Source organism: Brassica rapa, chromosome A05 (assembly GCF_000309985.2).
Source record: "Brassica rapa cultivar Chiifu-401-42 chromosome A05, CAAS_Brap_v3.01, whole genome shotgun sequence".
Lineage (NCBI taxonomy): Eukaryota > Viridiplantae > Streptophyta > Magnoliopsida > Brassicales > Brassicaceae > Brassica > Brassica rapa.
The window spans coordinates 16,081,511-16,104,392 of record NC_024799.2 but is presented as its reverse complement, the minus strand read 5'-3'; the positions used below and the strand labels follow the sequence as shown (position 1 = coordinate 16,104,392).

Below are 22,882 nucleotides of genomic sequence, written 5' to 3'. Positions count from 1 at the left end.
AGCCTAAAGTTTAAAGGCCTTTATATCCAGGTATGAGGTTCGAAACCATGCAATTTCTTGCAGATTATAGGATGCGAAGCTTATCAAAATTTTCAGAGTACTGTAGGTAGAGCCGTTCGTTGTTGTCGTTTGATGCAGAAATAATTTGGCCATCGGGGATGTCGTACATGCAGAATCGTCCGTTGATCCAAATATTTCGTGAGAGATTCATCGTGAAATCCTTATTTGTGGAACTGTACATCAATATAGCATATGTTACAGGTAGTTGATCATAATATCTAATAGATTTGGAGATTATATAATGATGTAATGTGTTACCCAGTGTTAAAAAATAAACTTGAAGAAAGCAAAGATAGCAAAATCGATTAAGGCAAATACCCATTTAGAGTTTATATATATTTTATATGAGTGAATAACTTTACAGTCCCTGTAAGATCCGCTCCTGGTCTCTCGACCCAACTGGATACGAATGCTTACTTATTAATTTCTTTGCTTGTTTGATTCATTCTAAGTATTTTATTCACTAAGTCATATTCGAATATGAGGTTCATAAACAAAGAATAGATTGCACAGCGGAATAATAATGTGTTAACTTTGTATTACTTAGAAACATGAGATCCAATACACAACTTCTTAACAGTTTCATAGACAATCACTAGTTCGTCCCTAGCATCATCTACCCACACGTTACACAGACTCTCACTGACCGAGCCTTCACGGCTCCTTGGCTTGACTAGAACCATCCTTAGTTCCTGAAACCATAACCAGATAAGCATTAATCATAACCGAGAATAGAACGGATTGATTCTACAATGCTTGGCTTGGTCCCTAGAACTTAGATAAACCTCAGTCAATATAATCATAAAAAGTATGAACCTATCTACCGTATCCTAAGTCATTCAACCAACCACCCCTTGACTTAGAATCAGATAGATAGTCCATAATAGATAAACAGAACACACGAACAGATCCGGATCTTCCCCAAAGACCAATCCGTCTAACCGGATAGAATCTAGGTGCGACCGGCCAATGAAGTCCGGCTCGATGGCCCAACGGACTCCCTTACCTGATCCGGCCTTAGACCTGGATCCAAATCGGCCGAGTAAGCCTCAAGCCTAATCCGGAAGGCTTAGCAACCGGTCAGACCTTGCGACTCTACCTTGGATTAAACAAAACGTGACCTTGTCTTACTTAAACAAGCCATAGGCTGATCCATAAGGATCGGTCATAACCTGTCCCGAAAGACACCATTTGGAACATGCACCCTCTGGCCATTCATACCTCTTGGTCCTCGTACCTTTTGATGTTCGTAACCTTTGGTATCTCGTACCTTTTGGTCACTAACACCCTTTGGCAACTCACAACCTTTGGTAGCTCATGACTCTTGACAACTCGTGCTCTTTGGGTCATTCCCAACCGTTCTTCCTAACCGCCCAGTCTTGGTGCGATCGAACCGACCGTTTAACCGACCCGTGTCTAGGCTAGCTGTTTGGTTATGTTCGGCCAAAGCCTAGGGACGTGTCCCTTGGACTCAACCAACACAACCTTTCGTGTTTAACCAGAGAGAAGAGAAGAGAACGAATTGAAAATGATAAGGAGAGCCGGATGGGACTTAGGAACCGAGCAGAGCCGCGGTGCGGTCGCATGTACCGTCCGTTCGGTCTGATGGAGCCACGGACCATCACATACCTTGTGAACCACGTCTGGGTTCTCCATGCTCTTCTCCTTGTCTTGATCTCCCATTCTTGACCGGAGTTAGTTCCCAAACGATCAGAGTCGCCGGAACACAACACCACTACACTCGGCTTTCTTTTGGCCGGAACTCTCTCTCTCGCTCTACGTTTTTCTCTGAGTATTTTACTCTGGAATTGGATAATGAAACCAACAGGAGAGACCCCATACTTATAGAAAACGAGGGGGTAAGTCTTGCCCGACGAACAGGCACGACTTGCTAGCGAATGGGCACCATCGGCCAAGGGTTGTGCCCTCTCGGCCACTTGCATCCCTTCGCCCTTTCTGATTGGGTTTGGGGTCGGTCATAAGCCCAACCCACGCTCCAAGCCTTCTGGACTTAGCCCACGGCCTTGTCCAAAGACCCAACAGCCCATGGCCTCATGGCCGGACCTCACATCCCGCCACTGACCCGGACCCAGACCATCGGCCTAAAACCCGAACAGTACGTCTAGCTGAGATGAGCTGACTCTCAGCTGCCTCAGCTGAGTGAGCTAGTAGTCCAGCTAGTGGAGCTGACTTAGTAGGGACTGAGCTGGAGTGAACTAAACCTAGCTTTGTTGAGCTGGTCGAGCTACTCATCTACCTCGTCCAGTTACCGTCTTACTCGTCCTAGCTGTCTCTTAGCTTATATAAGGTTAAGTCTAAGTTTCCTTATGTTCTTAACCTTCTTTCTCGACCATGGAACGCTTGCCTTGATGTCCTAGGACTGGCTGGTACGTTTCCTCGAACCATGGCCGTCCCGACAATCCTATTCAGGATTGGAGGCGTGACAGTCCCTTGGACTCATATTTATAACAATCTCAAAACTCGATTTTCTTATCTTTTTAGGAATACTTATCTCGATTCCAATCCAACAAATGTTAGACTTTTACCGGTGCAATGAGATTTAAGACACATCCAGATGTAATAGCTTAATCTTGCAATCTTCGTCTATGACAAAGCCAATTTCCACCATGACACCGTGTGGTCTTGCATTGCATGGAGAAGGCTAACACCTTATGCTTTCTAATGTCTGTAGGTCAGAGTATATTTTCACTATGAACATCAACCAAAAGATGAAAACTCAATTTGAATGAAAACAGTTGGTGTTTTTCTTTTGTACAATCCATTTGAACATCTATAATACAAAAACTACACTGTGCAAGAAAATGGAAATCATCCAAATATGAAAAGAGGGTGTAATAGTTACGACTGGTAAAATATCCATAAAAATTGATTCAATTCATTATAAGTTTTGAATCGAACCGAAAAATTTGGATGTATGTAATTCTATGTTGGAAAACAAATACTAATATGGAATCTCCATAAAAACAAATCAAATCACAAATATTAATATTTTTAGGAATAAATATCTTATATGTTTCGTAACATGCATATATGCTTATATTTAAAGAAATATATATATTATGTTTTATATAATTTTTCAAAAATATTTTTATTTATTAAATTTATTATATTGGTTATTAAAAATTTTAAAAGTAAATCATTTTTTTTGTAAAAAATATTATTTGCAGATTTTATTTTTTTTTATTTTATATGTACATATTGAATCGGATATCTGGTTAAAAACTTTTAAAAAAATTAGATATTCAGAACACCTAGTATCCACTTGGCTAGGGATCGAATCAGATTGGATGATTAATTATTCAGACAAAACGGATCAGATTAAGAGTACCTCCATAATCTGGATATTCGATCTATGTCCACCCATAGTAAAAATAATATAAGAATATCTATGGGGGTGATTGGTTGTAGCTATGAACTATATAAATTTTTGATGTAGCTATATGTAATATAGAAACTAAATGAAAAGAAAATTTATTTCTACAATATTTTCTTCTTTTTTAAAAGACTAATACATTATCCATTCAAAATTTATGTATTACGAGGCGATGGAGACGGCGACTTTCTGTTTCTAGGGTTTGATGTTGATTTACGAATGGGATCTGGGGGTTTGCGGGAGTCGATCGGATTTCTATCATTATGATAGGATTGGAGGGATGCGGAATCATAAAGAAGATTTGGAATCAAGGGTTTTCGAAGGAGAACACGGTGTTGATGGGGTCAGAGCAATGAGGGGGCTTCAATGGATCAAGATTTTCACGCGAAGAGATGAGGAACTCGGAGTATCAATCACGAGATCTGAAAGGTACGAGTCTCAATTTTCTTAGACTGAGACTTTACTTCATCAATCTAGAGGATTGGGAGATTAATTCACAATATCATTTCGATAGAGATTTGGAAATAGGGATATGGTACCGGAATTACTTTGGAAAATTAGGGTCTTAATTGTGATAATGATCAGAGGATTTAGGATTCTACGAATCATTCAGAGCAGATACAGTCTTAATTATTTTGGCTTTGGGAATATTTTCTTTGATATTGGACTTGGATATGAAAGGAAAAGGGCGATGTTTGACATTTTCACACTTCTAACTTTCTTGTTACATTCTCTCAATATTTTTATCTCTTTGCTTCTGGTTCTATTAACAATGACTCAGGGTCAGCTAGTAGGAAAGGAGGGAGAAATGAAGAACGGCGAGGTGGCACGGAAACGGCTGAAGATCTCAGTCCCTAACTTCGACAACTCGGACTTGATCAAGAGTTACGCTTTGACGTTGGTGGCGAGATGCATGAACCCAGAAGAACAAGAACTCAAGTCGCTTCTAGTGATGTTTCCGAAGATCTGGAAGATGGAGGAGAGGGTGACTGCTGCTGACTTGGGAATGGGGAAGTTTCAGTTTCACTTTGAGAAGGAGGAGGACATTGAGACAGTCTTGGAGATGCAGCCTTATCATTTTGACTACTGGATGCTCTCTTTAGCGAGATGGCAACCACGGATGCCAAAAAACTTCCCATCAGAGATTCCGTTTTGGATCAAAGTGGAGGGAGTTTCGCTTGAGTTCCAGCTAGGGGGAACAAAATGTCAGGGCAAGGGAGAAGAGGAAAAGGAAAAGGGGCAGTAACGGTCATATGTCGTCTAGATCACGCATTAGCAAATGAGGAGTGGCACACTCTATGTCCATGTTTTTATACCGAATATCTAGGGATGTTGGCATCGAATCACCGTCCAGTGGTGGCTTTCTTAGAAGATAAAGTTCCCAGGAGAAAAGGGCAGTTTAGATTTGATAAGATATGGGTTGGATAAGAAGACCTTGTGGAATCCATTACAATGGGATGGTCAGATTATACTGAAGGCAGATAAGATGGTATAGTGGCAAAAATTGGTAATTACCGCCACGAAATTGCTAAATGGCGGGAAAATAATCCACCTTATGGAAAAGAAAAGTTATCATACTTACAGAAAGCTCTCGAAGAGGTACAAACAAATAATACTAGGTTTCAGGAGGATATTCTAGAGGTGTCTAGGAAGTTGCAAGAGGTATATAAGGATGAAGAGGATTACTAGCATCAGAAAAGTAGGAATATGTGGCATTCGTCTGGGGATCATAACACAAAAGTCTATCACGCTTTAACTAAGCAGCGAATGGTCCGTAACAGGATAGTAGGGCTACATGATGCTGTGGGAAATTGGATTACAGAGGATAATGGAGTAGAAAAAATTGCGGTAGACTATTTTGAAGAGCTATTTAGTATCACTTCACATGAAGACAGGTTTTCATCTTCAATGGATTAAACTAGAGAAGACAGGTTTTCATCTTCATTGGATTAAACTAATGATGGGGTGCATATCATCGGTTTAATATCAGGTCCTATTAAATAGTCCACCTCGGAACCTCATTGTTTCACATAGGGGTTTACGGCAAGGGGATCCGTTGTCTCCCGATTTATTTATTATGTGTACCGAGGCTTTAATATCAAATATTAAGAACACGGAGAGGGAAAAACAATTAACAGGAATAAAGGTGGGCAGAGCATGCCCATCGATATCACATTTCATTTTTGCGGATGATAGTTTATTCTTTTGTAAAGCTCAAAAGGAAGAGTGTCAAACCATCTTCAGAATTTTGAAGAATATGAGGTAATTTCAGGTCAACTCATAAACTTTGATAAGTCTTCGATTCAATTTGGGCACAAGATTGAGGAATCTGTCAGACATGAATTAAGAGATATTTTGGGCATACAGAATTTGGGAGGAATGAAGACTTATCTAGGCTTGCCAGAAAGTCTTGGGGGTTCTAAGATACAAGTGTTCGTCTTTGTGCAGGATCGTCTAAATAATAGGGTCAATGTGATATCACTCAAATGACCCTAAAGAGTGAATTATTCTCTCAAATAAGAGGTTCATATGTATTACTTAGGGATCAAATCTACAGAGACTCTAGGATTTCACAATAGATTTATAGTCTTTCAACTAAAGCTAGACTAATAGGTTTATAGGTTTTAAAGCAGTAAATGAATTGGTGAGCAAGGTTATTGCTCGATTGTTTTTTTTTTTGAGGTCGTTAACAGTTGGGAGAATATCTAGATTCAGGTATATTCTCAGGTGTGATAAGTAAATAACTTAGTTTGGATTTTTAGGGGTTTATTGATATTAATTGTTCTTGAATTCAAACTCAGATTCGTTAAGAATATCGATCTTGATATTAATCTGGATCTCGGATTTCAACTTTCGTGTGTAAATCACGAGAAAGTGTCGATCAATGATTCGTTAAGAATATCGATCGACACACCTTTCAAAATATCGATCGATAGAACTATCGCTGCGTCGATCGATGCTTCTTCCAGAAAGCTTTACGGACAGGTTTGATTTATATTCTCTAATTTACTAGATCAACTCTCATTTGTATCTAGTCAGTTAGATCATGCTAGTTAATTTCAGGTATTGAGTAAAGAGATGGCTTGTTCTCAATTAATCTTAAGATTTTTAGTTTGAAGGGTAATCAATCCTAAACTTAGCATTAAAAACAAGTAGAAGAAGAACTATATTTTAAACACCCTAGAAACAGCTCAAGTTAGTAATACATAAGTCAACCTTATGAGAAACCTAAATCTAACAATAAGATTACTGAGACATATTCATAAAAGACACGACTATGATTGTATGAATAATATTGCAATAGATAAATAAAAACGGAATAGAGTAAAGAAACAAAGGGAGTTCAAGATATTCTCTCTCTCAAGGTTTACAGATCTCTCTCTCCATTCCTAAGCTCTCTCTCTCTGGAATATGAAACATAGTCGTCAACAATGGCATAGAAAATAGTAAAAATAAGGTTTCAGGTCGTCCAAGGGTATATTGGTAATATGTGGTGACTTCTGGACCTAAATTGGTCACGTAACAGTCTTGGCCTGTTTTTTGGGATCACCATCGATCGACATTATGGGTGCACCGTCGATCGACGTTCCTTCATCTCCTCGATAGCTTCCTCTCGCGAGGCAGACCGGCCACTCTTCAGTAAAACATGCATAACTTCTGCTACATGATGCTGATTGATCTGAAACCGGTGGCATTGAAAAGCTAACTCAAATTTATATCTTGTGTCTAAATATGGGCTCAATATAACGGTGAGAAAGTCTTCATACATAGCTAAACATCTGACGCGTCTATGCGGCTCTACACTCAAAAGGCTTCAAAATCACCATATTTCTCCAGAACGTACATGAACCTGTAAACTCTCTAAATAGACTCTATATAGTAATAAATATATCTTAAAACACCTATATACCATGGCTACTAATGGGTAAAATCCATGGTATATCACAATGGCTGGACTTTTAAGTTCTTTATGAAAGGAGGAAAGAAAGTTATCATCAAATCAGTGATTACGGCATTGCCAAATCATGTGATTTCTTGCTATCGTCTACCGAGGGCCACTGCAAAAAAATTGACGAGTGCGGTAGCACAATTTTGGTGGAGTCGTGGAGGTAATACATGAGGAATGCATTGGAAATCATGGGATAAAGTAGGTATTAGTAAGGGCGATGGAGGTTTAGGGTTTAAAGATATCACTGATTTCAATACAGTGATGCCTGGCAAACAACTATGGAGGCTGATAGGGAAGCCAAACACTTTATTTTTCCAAGTTTTTAAAGGTCGGTATTACAGGAATGCATCACCCCTGGATCCGATTCGTTCATATTCTCTGTCATATGGCTGGCGGAGTATCGTATCTGCTAGATCTCTGGTAAGCAAATAACTAATCAAAAGGATGGGAACATGATCTTCTATATCTGTATGGAATGATCCTTGGCTCTCAACCACTCGTCTGAGACCGGCTAATAAAAATCAACACAATATTTACCCATACCTTACAGTGGATTCTCTTATTAATCTTCATTTGTGAAGATGGAATTCGCAGGCGCTTCCGGCTTTGGTGGATCCACAGAATGTGAAATTGATAGAAAGTATACCACTGAATAGAACTCGGATGGCAGATAAGGAGGGATGACATTTCACAAACAATGGAAAATATACGGTTAAATCTTGATATCAGATTGAAAGGATATACCCAGATAAGAAAAACCACCAATATTGTTTGGGCCCGCAGTTGATGTTGTGAAGGCATTTTGTTGGAAAAGACGGTGTTCACCGAAAACAAAAAATTTTCTAAGCAATTGGTGACAGTATGTATAGCAGTTAAGAAGAATTTGCAAGCGCGAGAGATACAAGGAGATACTTGTTGTGCAAGATGTGGAGCGGATGAGGAATCGATCAACCATGTATTTTTTTTAATGTCCTCACGCACTTCAGGTGTGGGCTCTCTAAAAAATCCAACAAATCCAGCTATTTTTTCAACAATCTCTCTCTTTGTAAAAATAGATCATCTCTTCTGGAGAGTTATTCCACAGATTAATGACCATCAGTTTGCATGGATACTATGGTACATTTGGAAATGCATAAATAATAAAGTCTTTAATAATCTTGATATGGATCCTAGGGATACCCTTAAACTAGCATAAACGGAATCTAGACTCTGGGTTGACACATAAATTTTGAACGAACAAAAGAATATTCCAGAGGTAGAGGCTATGACTCTTCCGTCAATTCTCGGAAAATGGTGTTTCACGGATGGTTCTTGGAAAGAGGACGATATTTTTTCGGGTCAAGGATGGTACAATACTTTAGAAGGATTTGAGGGCTTGATGGGTGTAAGGAATGTACGGGCTACCGTCTCTCCTCTTCATGCAGAGATGAAAGCGCAACTACGGGCAATAGAATGCATGAGAAAATTTACGACAATTTCAGGTTACGTTTGCAACAGATTGTTCTCAGTTGGTGAAGATGATTTCAAAACCAGAAGAATGACTAGCGTTTGCAAGTTATTTGGAAGATATAAAGAGTCTGAAAGAGAGTTTTCTCTGAGCAGAGATTATCTATGTACCAAAAACGCATAATAAAAAAGCGGATAAGTTAACACGCAGTGTTAGTAAAGAAATATTTTTTGTAGTTCACATGGATCAAGATTTTCCGGTGTAGTTCACGAAGTCAATACGCAGTTGTAAAGTTGTCCACGCAAAAAAAAACATTAAAATTTAAAAGAAGGAAATTTAGTTGCTGCTGAAGCTGACTGGTACTAACTAGTCTGGCTCCACGAGCGTTACGCTTCACAACCAACCCCTTCCCGATTACTCTTTTTTTGCTTTATTAAAAAATTGTGTAGCCCATCACTGGCCACTCTCCCTTGCCGTCGACGGCTCCGGTGCTCTACTCCGATCACGTCTGCCTCTTTCATGTCGGATTGCTCTCCTGAAACTTGAGGTAATTGCACTCCGTATTCTCAGATTCTCTCTTAAATTCGCGTCGTCTCCTTTGATTTGATTTGATGATGAGGGAAAGGATCGGTCGTTTCCAATTAAGGATATCTCTCTAGAGATTTTGATCATTGAAGCTACTGTTAATTAACACGTCAGAATCGAGATCGAACCAAATGGGTTTGGTTTGCACTATCTCTCTGCAAGTTTTAAGCTTTTGCTTCGTTCTGATTCTGCGCTTTCTGTATGATCTTAAAGCTTAGCGGAAAGTGAAAGTGAGTCTCTGGAGGATGGGAGATTGAACAAGAGATTTGCGGATTCGAGGAAGAGAGAAAGAGAGAAAGTTTTATTTAAAAAATGGCACCTGTTAGTAAAGCAGATAAGAAAGTAGCAGTAGATGCTGCTGCCTGGATGTTCAATGTCGTCACTTCTGTTGGTATCATCATTGTCAATAAAGCTTTAATGGCCACTTATGGTTATAGCTTTGGTAACTATCTATCATCTCCCCTTTTTAATGTATTTAATCTATTCATTCCTCTCATGTCTCTCTCTACTCCCTTGCAGCTACAACCTTAACCGGTTTACATTTCGCTTTTACAACTCTCATGACCATTGTTCTCAGATGTCTTGGTTACATTCACCCCTCTCATCTTCCCTTTCCCGAGCTTCTGAGGTTTATTCTCTTTGCAAACTTCTCCATCGTTGGAATGAACGTCAGTCTTATGTGGAACTCTGTCGGTTTTTATCAGGTAGTAAATGCTTCTGCATCAACGTCTAATCTTTCATTTTGCTCATGTTCTGTGTTGCTTGCCAGATTGCAAAGCTCAGCATGATTCCTGTATCCTGCTTGTTGGAAATGGTGTTAGATAAGATCCGTTATTCCAGAGACACAAAGCTTAGCATAGGATTGGTTCTTGTGGGTGTTGGTGTTTGCACTGTCACTGACGTTAGTGTGAATAGCAAAGGCTTCCTAGCCGCTTTTGTTGCTGTGTGGAGTACTTCTCTGCAACAATACGTAAGCCTTCTCCTTCTTGCTCTTTCTCTTTGTAAAGTTACATATCGTTTCTTTATTTGACTCAAAACTAAGCTTGGCGTTCGTTTATATATGAATGCAGTATGTACATTACCTTCAGCGCAAGTACTCGCTTAGCTCATTCAACCTTTTGGGACATACCGCTCCAGCCCAAGCCGCAACATTGCTGGTTGTTGGTCCGTTTCTTGATTATTGGCTCACAGAAAAAAGAGTTGACATGTACGACTACAACTTGGTCTCTGTGGTAAGCGCCAATAAGTTTCATCCCTTAGTCTCATTGGCATTAGATTCAACTTGTCTCTCCTCACAAAGGAATGATAGCATCATTATGTCAATCTTGTGTAGAGTCTGATTATGATAGTTTTCTTGTTTAGCAGATTCTATACATGCAAATTCAATGGCTGTTTCTCAGATAACTTAAGAACCGTGTCTCTATGCTCTTAAGGCCAAAATCATTCTGCGCCAACATGGTTATAAACTCATTTGGAATCTAACAATTTTCTTGTGAATTCTGCAGCTGTTTATAACCCTATCGTGCACAATAGCGATTGGGACCAACCTAAGTCAGTTCATCTGCATCGGGAGATTCACAGCGGTATCGTTCCAAGTCCTGGGACACATGAAGACGATCCTGGTGCTCGTAATGGGATTCTTCTTCTTTGGTAGAGAAGGTCTAAACTTGCACGTGGTCATTGGAATGATCATTGCAGTACTTGGTATGATCTGGTACGGCAATGCCTCTTCTAAGCCAGGTGGGAAAGAGCGACGAAGCTATTCTCTTCCAACGACCCGTCAACAGAAACTTGGAGCTGCTTCTGATTCTGACGACAACGAAGGCACAGCCTAGCACTAGTAGTAAATGTTCACGACCATCACATAGTATACATCTTTGTTTTTGAGCTCTGTTTTCTCTAGCACACAATTAACAAACAAAAAGATTTTTAATACAGATGATTGAGATTTTTTTTTTAATCAAATCTGGGCACCGTTCTTCTTCCTATATAGAAGAACAGAAACAAGCAACTGAATAGGCTAAGAAAACGATGTAATAAGATAAGTGATATAAAGACCAAGTAACAGAACAGAAACAACCAACTGAAGAGGCTAAGAAAAAGATGTAATAAGATAAGTGATAAAAAGACCCAAGTAACAAAATATTATCTTACTTCATGTAATAAAACAGTAGCGAAGGTCTCTCATAAACGAACACATAATAGAGTTGTGCAAAATTGTTCAAAGAACTTAAAAGGCGGTCTTTATCAAAGATTGAATCCAGCTGGAGCTACCATCACTGGCTTAACGCTTCTTAGAGACACCAACAGTCTTGCCTCTGCGACCAGTTGTCTTGGTGTGTTGACCACGGACACGGAGACCCCAGTAGTGTCTCAGCCCACGGTGGTTCCTAAACACAAAGCCAACGTTACATACAAACTCATTCAATTTATAAACCCCATAAGAGAACACACAGTATTAACAAGTTAATCTGAAGGAATCAGTATTGGGAGATTTTACCTGATTTTCTTGAGACGTTCAAGATCATCCCTGAGCTTCATGTCAAGGGCATTGGAGACAACTTGAGAGTACTTTCCGTCCTTGTAGTCTTTCTGTCTGTTCAAGAACCAGTCTGGGATCTTGTACTGTTTTGGGTTGGCAACAATGGTCATGAGGTTGTCGATCTCAGCTGCAGACAACTCACCAGCCCTGAAATCAGAGATCATAACAGCATGTGCTCAACACCATTAGGATATACTACGAAATTTTTCGCTCAACATACAAATATGTTAAACTGACAAACAAACAATGGGAGAAATTGTTAGAACTAACATAAGAAATGCAAATTTTTCATTTAAAGACAATCAAGATATCAAAGTGGAAACATAATTCATATAATTAATTAGTCAAAGCAGACATGACCTATAACACACAGAACAATCTGGTCGATTCAAAGGATGTGCACAAGACCATTAGAATACACTACACAAGTTTTCGCTGAACATACAAATCCCTGACAGTTCTACAGTTCTCATGTTACAGTGACAAACCATAAGAAAAGTAAATGTTTAGGCTAACAATTTCATATAAAGAAAGTTAAAACAACTTAGTGTCATTGATAAGTCAAAGCAGAAATGATTCAAAACGCATACACTAATCTGTCCGATGCAAAGAAGTACTAGTTAACATTCTAACTTTCTGAAGGTTCGTAAGACAAAGCATACCTCTTGTTCATGTCTACATCAGCTTTCTTGCAGACGATGTTGGCCAAACGCCTGCCAATACCCTTGATGGAGGTAAGGGCAAACATGATCTTCTGCTTCCCATCCACATTAGTATTGAGCACACGTAGAATGTGCTGGAACTCCTCGTTTGCAACCAGAGACTACACAATAATAGCAAACAGAAAACAAAACATCAAAAACAGCCTTGACAGAAGACAAAACATCAAAACCAGCACCGACAGAAGATCGAAAGAGAGAAACATTCAACGGCAAAACTAACACTGTTCGAGATCGATGGGAACTAACTGAGAAAGGGGAAAAGGAAAACGTAGAGCTCTAATTACCATTGTGCGATCTCGAAGAGAAGAGGTGCCTGAGGGAGAGGAGTGAGTACGGAAGCTGTCGCCGTTTTAGAGTAGGGTTTCTTCTGTAGGTGGTGTGGTGTGCTTATATGTTACCTCCTTTGATAAACTGGATGCTCTTTTCTACATACCCATTGTAACTTGGGCCCAAGTTATTTATCCTCGTATAGGCCCAAACTCTATGAACCGTGTACACAATTTTGATACTAAAAAATTAAGAATACCGTGTTCTTTTTTATAGAGAAAACTGTCATTTAAATACCAAACTTTGTCAAATTTGCCAAAAAATATATCAACTTCTCATTAAACCAAATAAATCACAAATTTTCATTGACCTAGCCGTAATAAATATACGTTTAGTCAACTTATTTTTATCGTCAAATCTCTGTTACTGTTCACGGAGCCTTAAACGTTGTTATTTTAAAAACAAAACAAAGTTTACAAAATCCCCAAATCGATATACTCTTCCCTAATCCCAATTGATTTCACCTATTCTTTTCTTATGTGCGAGTGTTTGATTTACCTTCTTCTTCTTGCCTTATTCTTCTTATACTCTTCTCATTTGTTACTTTTACAGACTAAAAGCTAGTGATGAAGATGAGTTTGATTCCAGTTGCCAAACGAGATGCAAAATGAGGATTTCCATCGAGGTGTGTTTGTGCTTGAATTCTTGTATCTCTAACATTTCCCCTGTTTTTGTTTTTTTTTTTAAATTGTCTTTATGTTATGAAAGAAGAGTTAGACACTAATCAAAAACATACATAAAGTTTACACAAAACAAAAAGAATCCAACGACAGCAAAGTGACTATAACATAAGTTCTACATTGACTCAATCCACAACGAAAAGAAACTACAAGTAATAGATAAAAGACAACAACAAAGAGAGGCAACATATGCATCGTACATTATCTCCTCCATCATTGCCTGCAACATCTTCAAAGTGTGATGATATAACTTCACAAGCTTCTTCTTCATTTCTTACTCCACGTCCCCATTCTCTTCTTCTTCTTCTTCTTCGTTGACCTCATTCCTTTTCACTTCTTTAGTCTCGTTCATTTCTTGTCGACTTCATCACCAGGTATAGGTTCACGCTCATCTCCATCATCACCTTCAATTGCAGTAGGCCTTATTTCATCACAAACAACAGGCGGTGGAGCTCGAGGCTCGGGTTCTCTAGCTCTGCCTCAACGTAGTGGAAGCTTATTCTGTCTCTTCGTATAAGGGAAAAAAAAAGATTTGCGGAGAACTAGATTTGGGACTTTTTATTTCTCTGTTCTAATTTCAAGACGACGTCATTTTAGTTTCTGTTAACAGTAAACAGAGATTTAACAGTTAAAAAGGTCGACCGAAAATGTATCTATTATGGCTTGGTCAATGAAAGTTTGTGATTTATTTGGTTTAATGAGAAGTTTGTATTTTTTTTAGCAAATTTGACAAAGTTTGGTATTTAAATGACTGTTTTCTCCTTTTTTATATATAAACTATGCTAATTAGTATATACACAGTTTTTTTTTTTTTTTTGTAAATCGTGTATCTATCATCGGATATAATACTTTTCAATTTTCATGTACGACTCATTTGTTTGAAATCTTATATTTTTAGCGTTTGAGGATCTAACATCTAGACCTCTATGACATCAATTTATTTGAGTTTTTTTTATATATATAAACTATGATAATTAGTATGAATCGTGCATCAATAATCGGATATAATATTTTTCAGGCACGAGACATTTGTTTGACATCTTATATTTTAGGGGTTGAGGATCTAACATCTATGAGTCAATGCCATCAACTTATTTGAGTTTAATTCTATTTTTAGTGTTTGAAGATCTAACATCTAGACATCTATGACATCAACTTATGAGATGTCAAACAAATGATTTTTGCATGAAAAGTATTATATCTGATGAGAGGTTTTGGTTAGATTTACATTCATGAACAACTTATAATGTTGTCTGACAATAGACAAATCATGATTTCTCTATACAAAGGTGACTGAAATTTATTTAGACAACGTCAACTATCCTTGATATCTAATTATTTGAAACATTGGAAAATCTTGTTATACTTGTCAGCCGTTATCAAGGAAACACAAACTTATTCTTGGATTCACCCCTTAGTGTGAACTTTTTAGGTTCACCAACTAATAAAATTTTATTATTTCAAATTCAATATTTTTTCTAAAAAAGAAACAAAAATATTGTCTGTTATATTATACTACTAAAATAAAAAGGTAAAAGAATAAATAAAAAAATAGTAGTACTTATAAAAAAAATTAAAAATTATTTTTAACGTCGTCAGCAAAACACTAAATCCTAAACCTTTGGTAAACCCTAAACCCTTGGGTAAACCTTAAACCCTTAGATAAATCATAAACTCTAAATAAAAAACACTTAACACTAAAACACTCAAAAATTTAGGGTTTAGTGTTTAGTGTTTTTGATTTAGAATTTAGGATTTATCCAAGGGTTTAGGGTTTACCCAAAGGTTTAAAATTTAGGATTTAGAGTTTAGTGTTTTGGTGACGACATTAAAATATTTTTTTAATTTTTTTGTAACTATTATTATTTTTTTATTTGTTTTTTTAACATAATATAACTTGACAATATATTTTTTTTTCTAAAAGATATCGAATATAAAAAAAACGAAATTTTATTGGTTGGTGAACCTAGAAATAACTCCTAAAAAAATAAGAATAAACAGTGTATTGGTATCTACAAGGAAGATCATGTTTTGCAAATTCATCATTTATTTATTTTATTTTTTTGACAACAAAAGCGCCATATTTTTACTAAGAAGAAGCCAACCAAGTGGTGTCTAGCACTAGCTAAGTTGAGACTTCAGAATGTACATGGGAAAAGCACAAACCACGAGCTCTAGCACCTTTCGCAAGGTGGTCAGCTGGAAAGTTCTTAGTATGAGATACAAACAATATGGAGCAAGAAATAAACTTAGTCGACAAACTCATCAATTTCAGCCATTAGACTTGGCCATTCATCATTTATTATTTAACAAAAGTACTTAATATAATGATCATGTTTGCTTAGGAAGATTCTCCTTTTCTCTCTCGGGTTGCACTCACTCCTTTCTGAAAGAAAGCAATCTTTACTCTCTTATGATTGAAGCCGGTGAGTTGGCTTATGAGTAAAGTATCCTGGATATAGAAAGGATGATGTGATATTGGATTGATTTTGGCTGGTTTTGATGGAGATTTAGATGAAGTCAGCATCTTCCCTATATCGAAGGTGGTCTGGTAAAAATCTTATGTTAGATCAACTGAGTATTCCCAAAATTATTATCCAACGTTGATGGAGGTTCTTACTAAAGCGACGGATTGAGCGAAAGATAGGAAATAGAGAAGTTCAAACCATACCCGGAGACAAAGCTCAGGTAGACGGTGGTTCGCTGGCGGTGTTGCGTCTCAGATTTTCATCTCACGCGGTGTGCTCAGGACACGTGTCAACCTAATCTGATTGCCGTTCCATGCAAAAGCAAAAGAAGACGCGTGTCAAAGACTCTTTACTAAATACGCATGGACTTATGTGTAACACTCGAAGAAAAATAATGGGTCTGTAACTTCTCTTCTAATATATCCAGTTGGGCTTTGCTAATGGAAAGAAACAGTTGACAAAAAAAAAACATTGTTCTAAAAATCACTATGCTGTGGTTAGGCGTATTATAGAAGATTATTGTTTAGGCGGGTACATAGGCCAATTTTGTAACGCCTAGACCGATATTTTAAAAAGTTGGTTTGAAAAAATAGTTTTGCTCATATATGATTTGCCGACTAAGTGGGCGCCTAGGTGACGCCTAGACTGATTTTTAGAACACTGAAAAACTGTTAAATCCTCAAACCATAAAATATAAAGATGTAAAAAAAAAATGATTCGTGCATGAAAAGTATTATATCCGATGACAGATTTTGGTTGAATTTACATTCATGAACGGTGTATAATGTTATCTGACGGTAAATATCATTTAGAAAAGGGAAATTTGGGCTCATGTATATAGCCCAAGAGATATTAAGTTAGTAACCATAACAACCCGATGGGTATGATATGTTACATGATATGCTCCGAAGTTCCAAAACTACCCTTCTCATGCGCGTTGAAAGCCAAACCGTCGCATATCTTCACTTTTGCTAAGAAACTGCAATTCCAGAAACACCTTTTCCTGCTTGCTTTCTCTTATGATAAACGAGTGTGAAAGTCAGATTTTGCGAATGCGATTAAGGGCATCTGTTGCTAAACGGAAGACGAGACGCCAACAATCGCAAAGCCCCAAACGGAAGCTGATAACATATATATGTCTTGTGTATAGTACATTCTAATACTTTCAAACCTTTTATGGTCACCGCTGCTATAAGGTTTATCTTATTGAATTGGAATCTACCTTCGCGCCCTAGAAATACCTAGGTTGATGGTCTCTTTAGCTTTTGCGGTGCTAATACTATGTCATATATATTATAGTATAGTGTTCCCTATCGTGTAATACACTTACAAAAACATTGCGTTTCCAATTACATGAATATAGTAAGCTAATGGTTACAATAAAAATGTGTCACTCTCCTTATCTTCACGCGCACGCGAGTGCAAGGCAAAAAAGATCAAAATTTGGCTCTAATTGTCACATTCCATGACTTCCAATTTACTAGGGCTATATTCTTTATTTTGGGGTCTCTTATGAATATTGATCAAACCCTTTAGAATATCAAAATTAATATCATTTAGACTTTCCCCTATATATTAAATGAGAAGTCACTTTAGTGATTTCTGGTGACGTGTCGCTCATAGGCGAAGTTACAAAAAATTGTTATAATTTGATTGGTCAATTTTTTTTAATTTTATTTATTTAAATTAGATCTAAAAATTTAAGGTAAGTCTAAAAACATTTAACATCACTTGCCATATAATCTGTTTTTAACATCACTTGCCATATAATCTTGAAGGAGACGCTGCTTTGAACAAATTCTTCCGTGAGATATATTTGAATTCTGATGAGGATATGAAGAGTGCTAGAGCAAATCATTTGTGAGTATCTATCTATCTATATTCCTATTTAGTCTTTCTTTTTTCACGGAGATTACAATGTTTTTGGCATTTTGATTGACTCTTTTGCAGTTTTGCACAATCAACAGGTGGAATCTATTAGGACAGTGCTTTCAATAGACTGGAAAGATGTTGGTACTAAGAAAATCGAGAGCACTCTTCATGATCATCTGGCGCTCAAGACATGGGAAATATGATCTTATATGATGTGTGGATTTTACTTTAATCTAGACAGAACTCGAAGTCTTGTCTTAAGGTCTGGTTTCTCTACTTTATGGACTTAATGTACTTTGTATTTTCCATAACTCATATTGTTTATACGCAACACTAATTTTTTTAATCTAAACGTTCTAATGTATTCTTCGTTCGTATGAATATAATATAAATATCAATATGTAACATCGATCGAATCTTTCATATTAACAACATACATGTAACATAAGTATTATATAATTGTAAATATGTAATTATCAATTTAATATTCATGCTTGCACGCATGTGCAGGCGGTCCACCTAGTTTATATTAACTCTATTGAAACCAAGTCTCTCCAATCTCTGAAATAAATAAACATGCTGAATGTTTCCAAACTCCAACAATTATCCATACAACACGAGTTTAAACTAGTACATTGATACTTCTAAACATGTACAAGAAACCAAATCCCGCCAACATACTCTCAACCAGTTTGACCTAAATAAAATAAAAAAAAAACAAGAAAGGAAACAAATGACCGTTTGGTTACAAAGAGGAAGAAGGTTTTATAAGAGGCTGAGATGTTTTCCCCCACTCCTCGGGACTACACTTAACCTCCGTCAACAAAGCCACAACTTCCTTCATCGTGGGTCTCTCCACAGGCGACGAGTTCACACAGAACATGGCAACCCCCAATGTCTGAAGCATTTCCTGAACTATCTGATCCGGTAAACCTTGCAGCTTCACGTCAAGGACAGATAACGCCGGTTCGAAGCTTCCCATTTTCTTCTTCACCCATTCCACTATGTGAAGCCCATCGCCAATCTGCGGCTCCACGGCGCTCCGTCCACTCAGAATCTCAAGCAAAACGACGCCGTAACTATACACGTCACTCTTCTCTGTTATGTTCATCGTGTATCCATATTCTGCACAATAATATTACACAAAAACCCCTAAGCTTTAACAAAACTATCAAACAACCCCCCGCCATATCTTTTGTAAATAGAGACCCCTTATACCTGGAGCGATGTAGCCGTAGGAGCCAGCGACCTGAGACATGGCGGTGTGATTCATCACCTTGGCGAGTCCGAAATCGGCGAGAATGGCTTCGAACTTGGAATCAAGAAGGATGTTATTGCACTTGACGTCTCGGTGCAGGATGGCGGGAAGGCAATCGTGGTGAAGATAAGCAAGACCCTGAGCGGTTCCAATGGCGATCTTGTAACGCGTTTCCCAGTCCAAGCTTCTGTTCCCTTGAAGCAGCTGCTGGAGATTCCCGTTGGGGAAGTAGTTGTACAGAAGCAGCTTCACTGATTTGTTCGAACAGTAACCTAGCAGCTTCACGATGTTCCTGTGTCTGATGCTCCCCAGAATCTGTATCTCCATCTTTGTGGTGGGTTCGTCGTCGTTGTCTTTAGTTCGCCAGAGCTTCTTCACCGCTATGGTCTCTCCGTTGGGCATCTCCGCTCTGTAAACGACTCCCGAACAGCCTTTTCCGATCACGTTCTCGTCCGTTAAGGAGCTCACGATGTTGTTGACGCTGATGCCGAGTTTCTGAAACGGGATGAATGTCCATGGGTATGACAAGTCTTCTGCTGTTGATGACGTCGTCGTCGTTGTTGTTTGTTTCTGAGTTTTGTAGCGGTGGTTGTTGCGTAAGACGAGAAGCCACGCTGCGAGAAGGGCGATGGTGGTGGAAGCCAGGATCACGGTGACTAAAGCTACCATCTTTGGGGATTTGCTTCTTCCTGTGCGTGATGAGCACGTGATGCCGTCGATTGTATGGCAGAGATTTTTGTTTTGGAGGTAAGAAGTTGCTGAGATTGTTTTGAAGAAGGGTGTAGCTGGGAATGGACCTGAGAAGTTGTTGAAGGAGATGTTGAGGGAAGCTAGGCTTGTGAGGGAGCCGAGGACTTTGATGTCACCGTTAAGCATATTGTGTGAGAGGTCGAGTGATTGCAACTGTGTGAGGCCTGAGAAGGTTCCCGGGATGTCTCCAGTGAAGGCATTGTAGCTCAAGTCGAGGTTTATAGTCAAGGTCGTGACTCGGCCGAGCTCTAGTGGGATTTCACCGGATAAGCTGTTGAAGCTCAGATCAAGCAGTGTAAGCTTCTGTAGATTCTTGATGGATTTAGGGATTTGACCAGTGAGGAGATTGTTGTTGAGGATCAGCTTGTTTAGGTAACTGAAGTTGCCGAAACTCAGGGGTATGTATCCGGTGAAGCTGTTTCTGCTCAGGTCAAGCTGCTCTAGATTCACAAGGTTTCCTAGCTGAGCAGGGATATCTCCGGTGATGTAGTTGTTGTGCACATCTAAGAGCTCAAGGACAGTGATGTTGGAGATCTCGTAAGGAAGCCCACCAGAGAAATGGTTCATGTAGAGATCAAGAAACACCAGGTTCTGTAACTCGCCAATCTCTTTAGGGACCTGGCCTGAGAGTTGGTTCTCTCCCAGTCTTAGCCTCACAAGCGACTGGCATTTTGCTACGCTCTTTGGTAGTCCACCGGACAAGGAGTTTCCTAGAAGGAGAAGCTTGCTGAGCCTCTTTAAACTGAAGAGCTCTTCTGGTATTCTCCCTGTTAGCTTGTTCCTAGAGAGGTCGAGGGCCACTAGGTCCGTACAGTTTCCGAAAGAAGACGGGATTGTTCCTGAAACCGAGTTCTCCCACAAGAAAAAGCTCTCAAGAGACTTGAGGTTTCCAATTTGGGAGGGTATAGAGCCTGATAACTTGTTCTTGTCCAGCTGAAGAGCAATGAGGCTAGAGCAGTTGCTTATTTCCCAAGGAATATGACCAGTGAACATATTATCAGACAACTGAAGCTGCTCCAACCAAACAAGCTTCCCCAAATCTCCAGGAATCTCACCGGACAGATCGTTGGCGGAAACATCAAACACCACGAGGGAAGAAGAGTTGGAAATCTCAGGTGGGATAGCCCCAGATAAAGAATTACCCCATAGAAGCAAGCTGGTGATCTTCTGGAGCTTACCCAACTCCTTTGGGATGGATCCAGTGAGCTTGTTCATGTGCAAATACAAGTTCCTGAGCTCTGAGCACAAACCCAGCTGAGGTGGGATAGTACCAGAGACGTCAGTGTCATACAGAGCCAGAGTTTGCAAATTTACCAAGTTCCCAAATGTGGAAGGGATTGAACCTGTCAAACCACTGGCTGCTAACCCTAGAGTTGTCAAGTTTTTCAGGAGGCCTATCTGGGCAGGGATAGGGCCTCCTAGATTAGGGTTACCACCAAGCCTGAACTCCTGAAGAGAGACCAGAGAACCCAAACTTGAAGGAATCGAACCATTTAACAGGTTATCCTGAAGACAAAGAACTTGCAAAGAAAATAGATTTGAAATCTGTGAAGGTATTGAGCCAGAGAGCTTGTTGGCATTCAAGATAAGGAACTGGAGAGAAGAGAGGCGGCCAAGCTCTGATGGGACTGGACCTGAGAGAGCGTTTGAAGAAAGGTCAAGAAGCCTGAGGTGGGTGAGTTTTCCAAAAGAAGGAGGGATTAGGCCAGAGAGGTTTGTGGAGGAGAGGTTTAGGAACTGAAGAGAGGAGAGAGAAGAGAGGTCTGGTGGGATTGAAGACAGGTTAAGGAAAGTGTCGGGGATGGAGACAGAGATCACTCTGTTGTCTGCAGAGCATGTAATGCCATACCATGAACATGGTGTTTTGTCTTGTGGGTCCCATGAAGACAAGATTGATGAAGAAGAGGATAATGATTGTCTCTTCAAAGAGAGAAGAGCTTGGCCGTCTGATGAAAGAGAAAGAGTGGGTTGGGCCATGGAGACCCATGAACCAAAAAGGAACAAGATCAAGAAGAGAAGGTTCGACTGTTTGATGCAACAATCGAAAGATGGCCGCTTTATGATGTAAAAATGGTTGAAAGGAAATAAACGGGTGAAATGGTTTGGTTCTTTCTCCATTGAATCTCTGGAAATGGAATGATTGGAGAGTCAATTGGTTGGTTGTGGTGTAATGGAGGATGAGAAAGAAAAGCAAGCTGTCTTATCTTTTTCTGTTGAACCGTGAGGAGACAAGAAGCATGTGTAAAGGCTTTGCTTACTGATTGCTTAGGATTTACACTAGACCACTGCAGAACAAGAACACCAGGAACAATAACTGTGGAGCTAAGAGTGAGGTCTTGACACTCTCTCCCATGGAGAAACTTCTCTGTCCGGGGGAAAGAAGATTAAAACTTTACCGGCAACGGTGGTGGTAAGTTAGGCAGCAGAGGAGCTAGAGGTTGATGAAGGCAACGTTGGACTTTGAGTCTCACTTTTGTTCTCTCTGTCTCTTTCTTCTCGTTTGCTGTTGTCTTGGGAAGACTAGTAGTAAGATTAAATACTCAAAGCTTTACTTTATTATAAGTTTTTAAATTATAATAATGAAGTGATTAGGGCGCCACCGGATTCTCTTCCGTTTTTTCGTGGATGTGTGTGAAATCTGTATATACATCTTGCATCCGTATATTATTTCTGAAAACTTTCAAACTTTTAACATCACTCTATATTTCTATAATAAACAAATTGTATTTCTCTGATAATTTTTCAAAACCCAAGGTATATAAATAAGTCTTTCTTTCAAAAATCAAGGTTAATTATTGTGCTTTGCTTTTTATAAAGTTATTATTCAC

At 38.9% G+C, this 22,882-nt stretch overlaps 4 protein-coding genes across 4 annotated transcripts; 2 read left to right on the top strand and 2 right to left on the bottom strand.

The window, feature by feature from the left end:
• Positions 1-4,226: 4,226 nt before the first annotated feature.
• LOC103868884 lies at positions 4,227-4,700 on the top strand. Its single transcript, XM_009146941.1, has one exon. It carries the CDS (start codon positions 4,227-4,229, stop codon positions 4,698-4,700), a length of 474 nt encoding a protein of 157 aa, XP_009145189.1.
• A 3,831-nt stretch (positions 4,701-8,531) lies between these two features.
• Positions 8,532-11,423, top strand: LOC103868854 (UDP-rhamnose/UDP-galactose transporter 6). The gene is made up of 6 exons (XM_009146908.3): positions 8,532-9,397; positions 9,649-9,877; positions 9,955-10,139; positions 10,205-10,405; positions 10,506-10,667; positions 10,941-11,423. The coding sequence occupies exons 2-6, from the start codon at positions 9,748-9,750 to the stop codon at positions 11,268-11,270; spliced, it is 1,008 nt and encodes a 335-aa protein (XP_009145156.2). The 5' UTR covers positions 8,532-9,397; positions 9,649-9,747; the 3' UTR covers positions 11,271-11,423.
• Positions 11,424-11,469: 46 nt separating this feature from the next.
• Positions 11,470-13,205, bottom strand: LOC103868855 (40S ribosomal protein S18). Its single transcript, XM_009146909.3, has 4 exons — positions 12,984-13,205; positions 12,640-12,800; positions 11,936-12,124; positions 11,470-11,825 (listed from the first exon to the last, which is right to left on the bottom strand). The coding sequence occupies exons 1-4, from the start codon at positions 12,984-12,986 to the stop codon at positions 11,720-11,722; spliced, it is 459 nt and encodes a 152-aa protein (XP_009145157.1). The 5' UTR covers positions 12,987-13,205; the 3' UTR covers positions 11,470-11,719.
• A 5,399-nt stretch (positions 13,206-18,604) lies between these two features.
• On the bottom strand, positions 18,605-22,656 carry LOC103868853 (probable LRR receptor-like serine/threonine-protein kinase At1g34110). Its single transcript, XM_009146907.3, has 2 exons — positions 19,265-22,656; positions 18,605-19,171 (listed from the first exon to the last, which is right to left on the bottom strand). The coding sequence occupies exons 1-2, from the start codon at positions 22,170-22,172 to the stop codon at positions 18,792-18,794; spliced, it is 3,288 nt and encodes a 1,095-aa protein (XP_009145155.1). The 5' UTR covers positions 22,173-22,656; the 3' UTR covers positions 18,605-18,791.
• Between the last annotated feature and the right edge of the window lie 226 nt (positions 22,657-22,882).

Bases quoted from the DNA above. Each gene is read 5' to 3' on its own strand.
- LOC103868854 (XM_009146908.3), top strand. From the start codon at position 9,748: ATGGCACCTGTTAGTAAAGCAGATAAGAAAGTAGCAGTAGATGCTGCT. The intron at 10,140-10,204 runs GTAGTAAATGCT...GTTGCTTGCCAG, and splicing joins ACTCTGTCGGTTTTTATCAG to ATTGCAAAGCTCAGCATGAT. The intron at 10,406-10,505 runs GTAAGCCTTCTC...ATATGAATGCAG, and splicing joins GTACTTCTCTGCAACAATAC to TATGTACATTACCTTCAGCG.
- LOC103868853 (XM_009146907.3), bottom strand. From the start codon at position 22,172: ATGGAGAAAGAACCAAACCATTTCACCCGTTTATTTCCTTTCAACCAT. The intron at 19,172-19,264 runs GTATAAGGGGTC...ATTATTGTGCAG, and splicing joins CTACGGCTACATCGCTCCAG to AATATGGATACACGATGAAC.
- LOC103868855 (XM_009146909.3), bottom strand. The intron at 12,125-12,639 runs GTATGCTTTGTC...CTCTGATTTCAG, and splicing joins GATGTAGACATGAACAAGAG to GGCTGGTGAGTTGTCTGCAG. The intron at 11,826-11,935 runs GTAAAATCTCCC...CTTTGTGTTTAG, and splicing joins GAACGTCTCAAGAAAATCAG to GAACCACCGTGGGCTGAGAC.
- LOC103868884 (XM_009146941.1), top strand. From the start codon at position 4,227: ATGACTCAGGGTCAGCTAGTAGGAAAGGAGGGAGAAATGAAGAACGGC.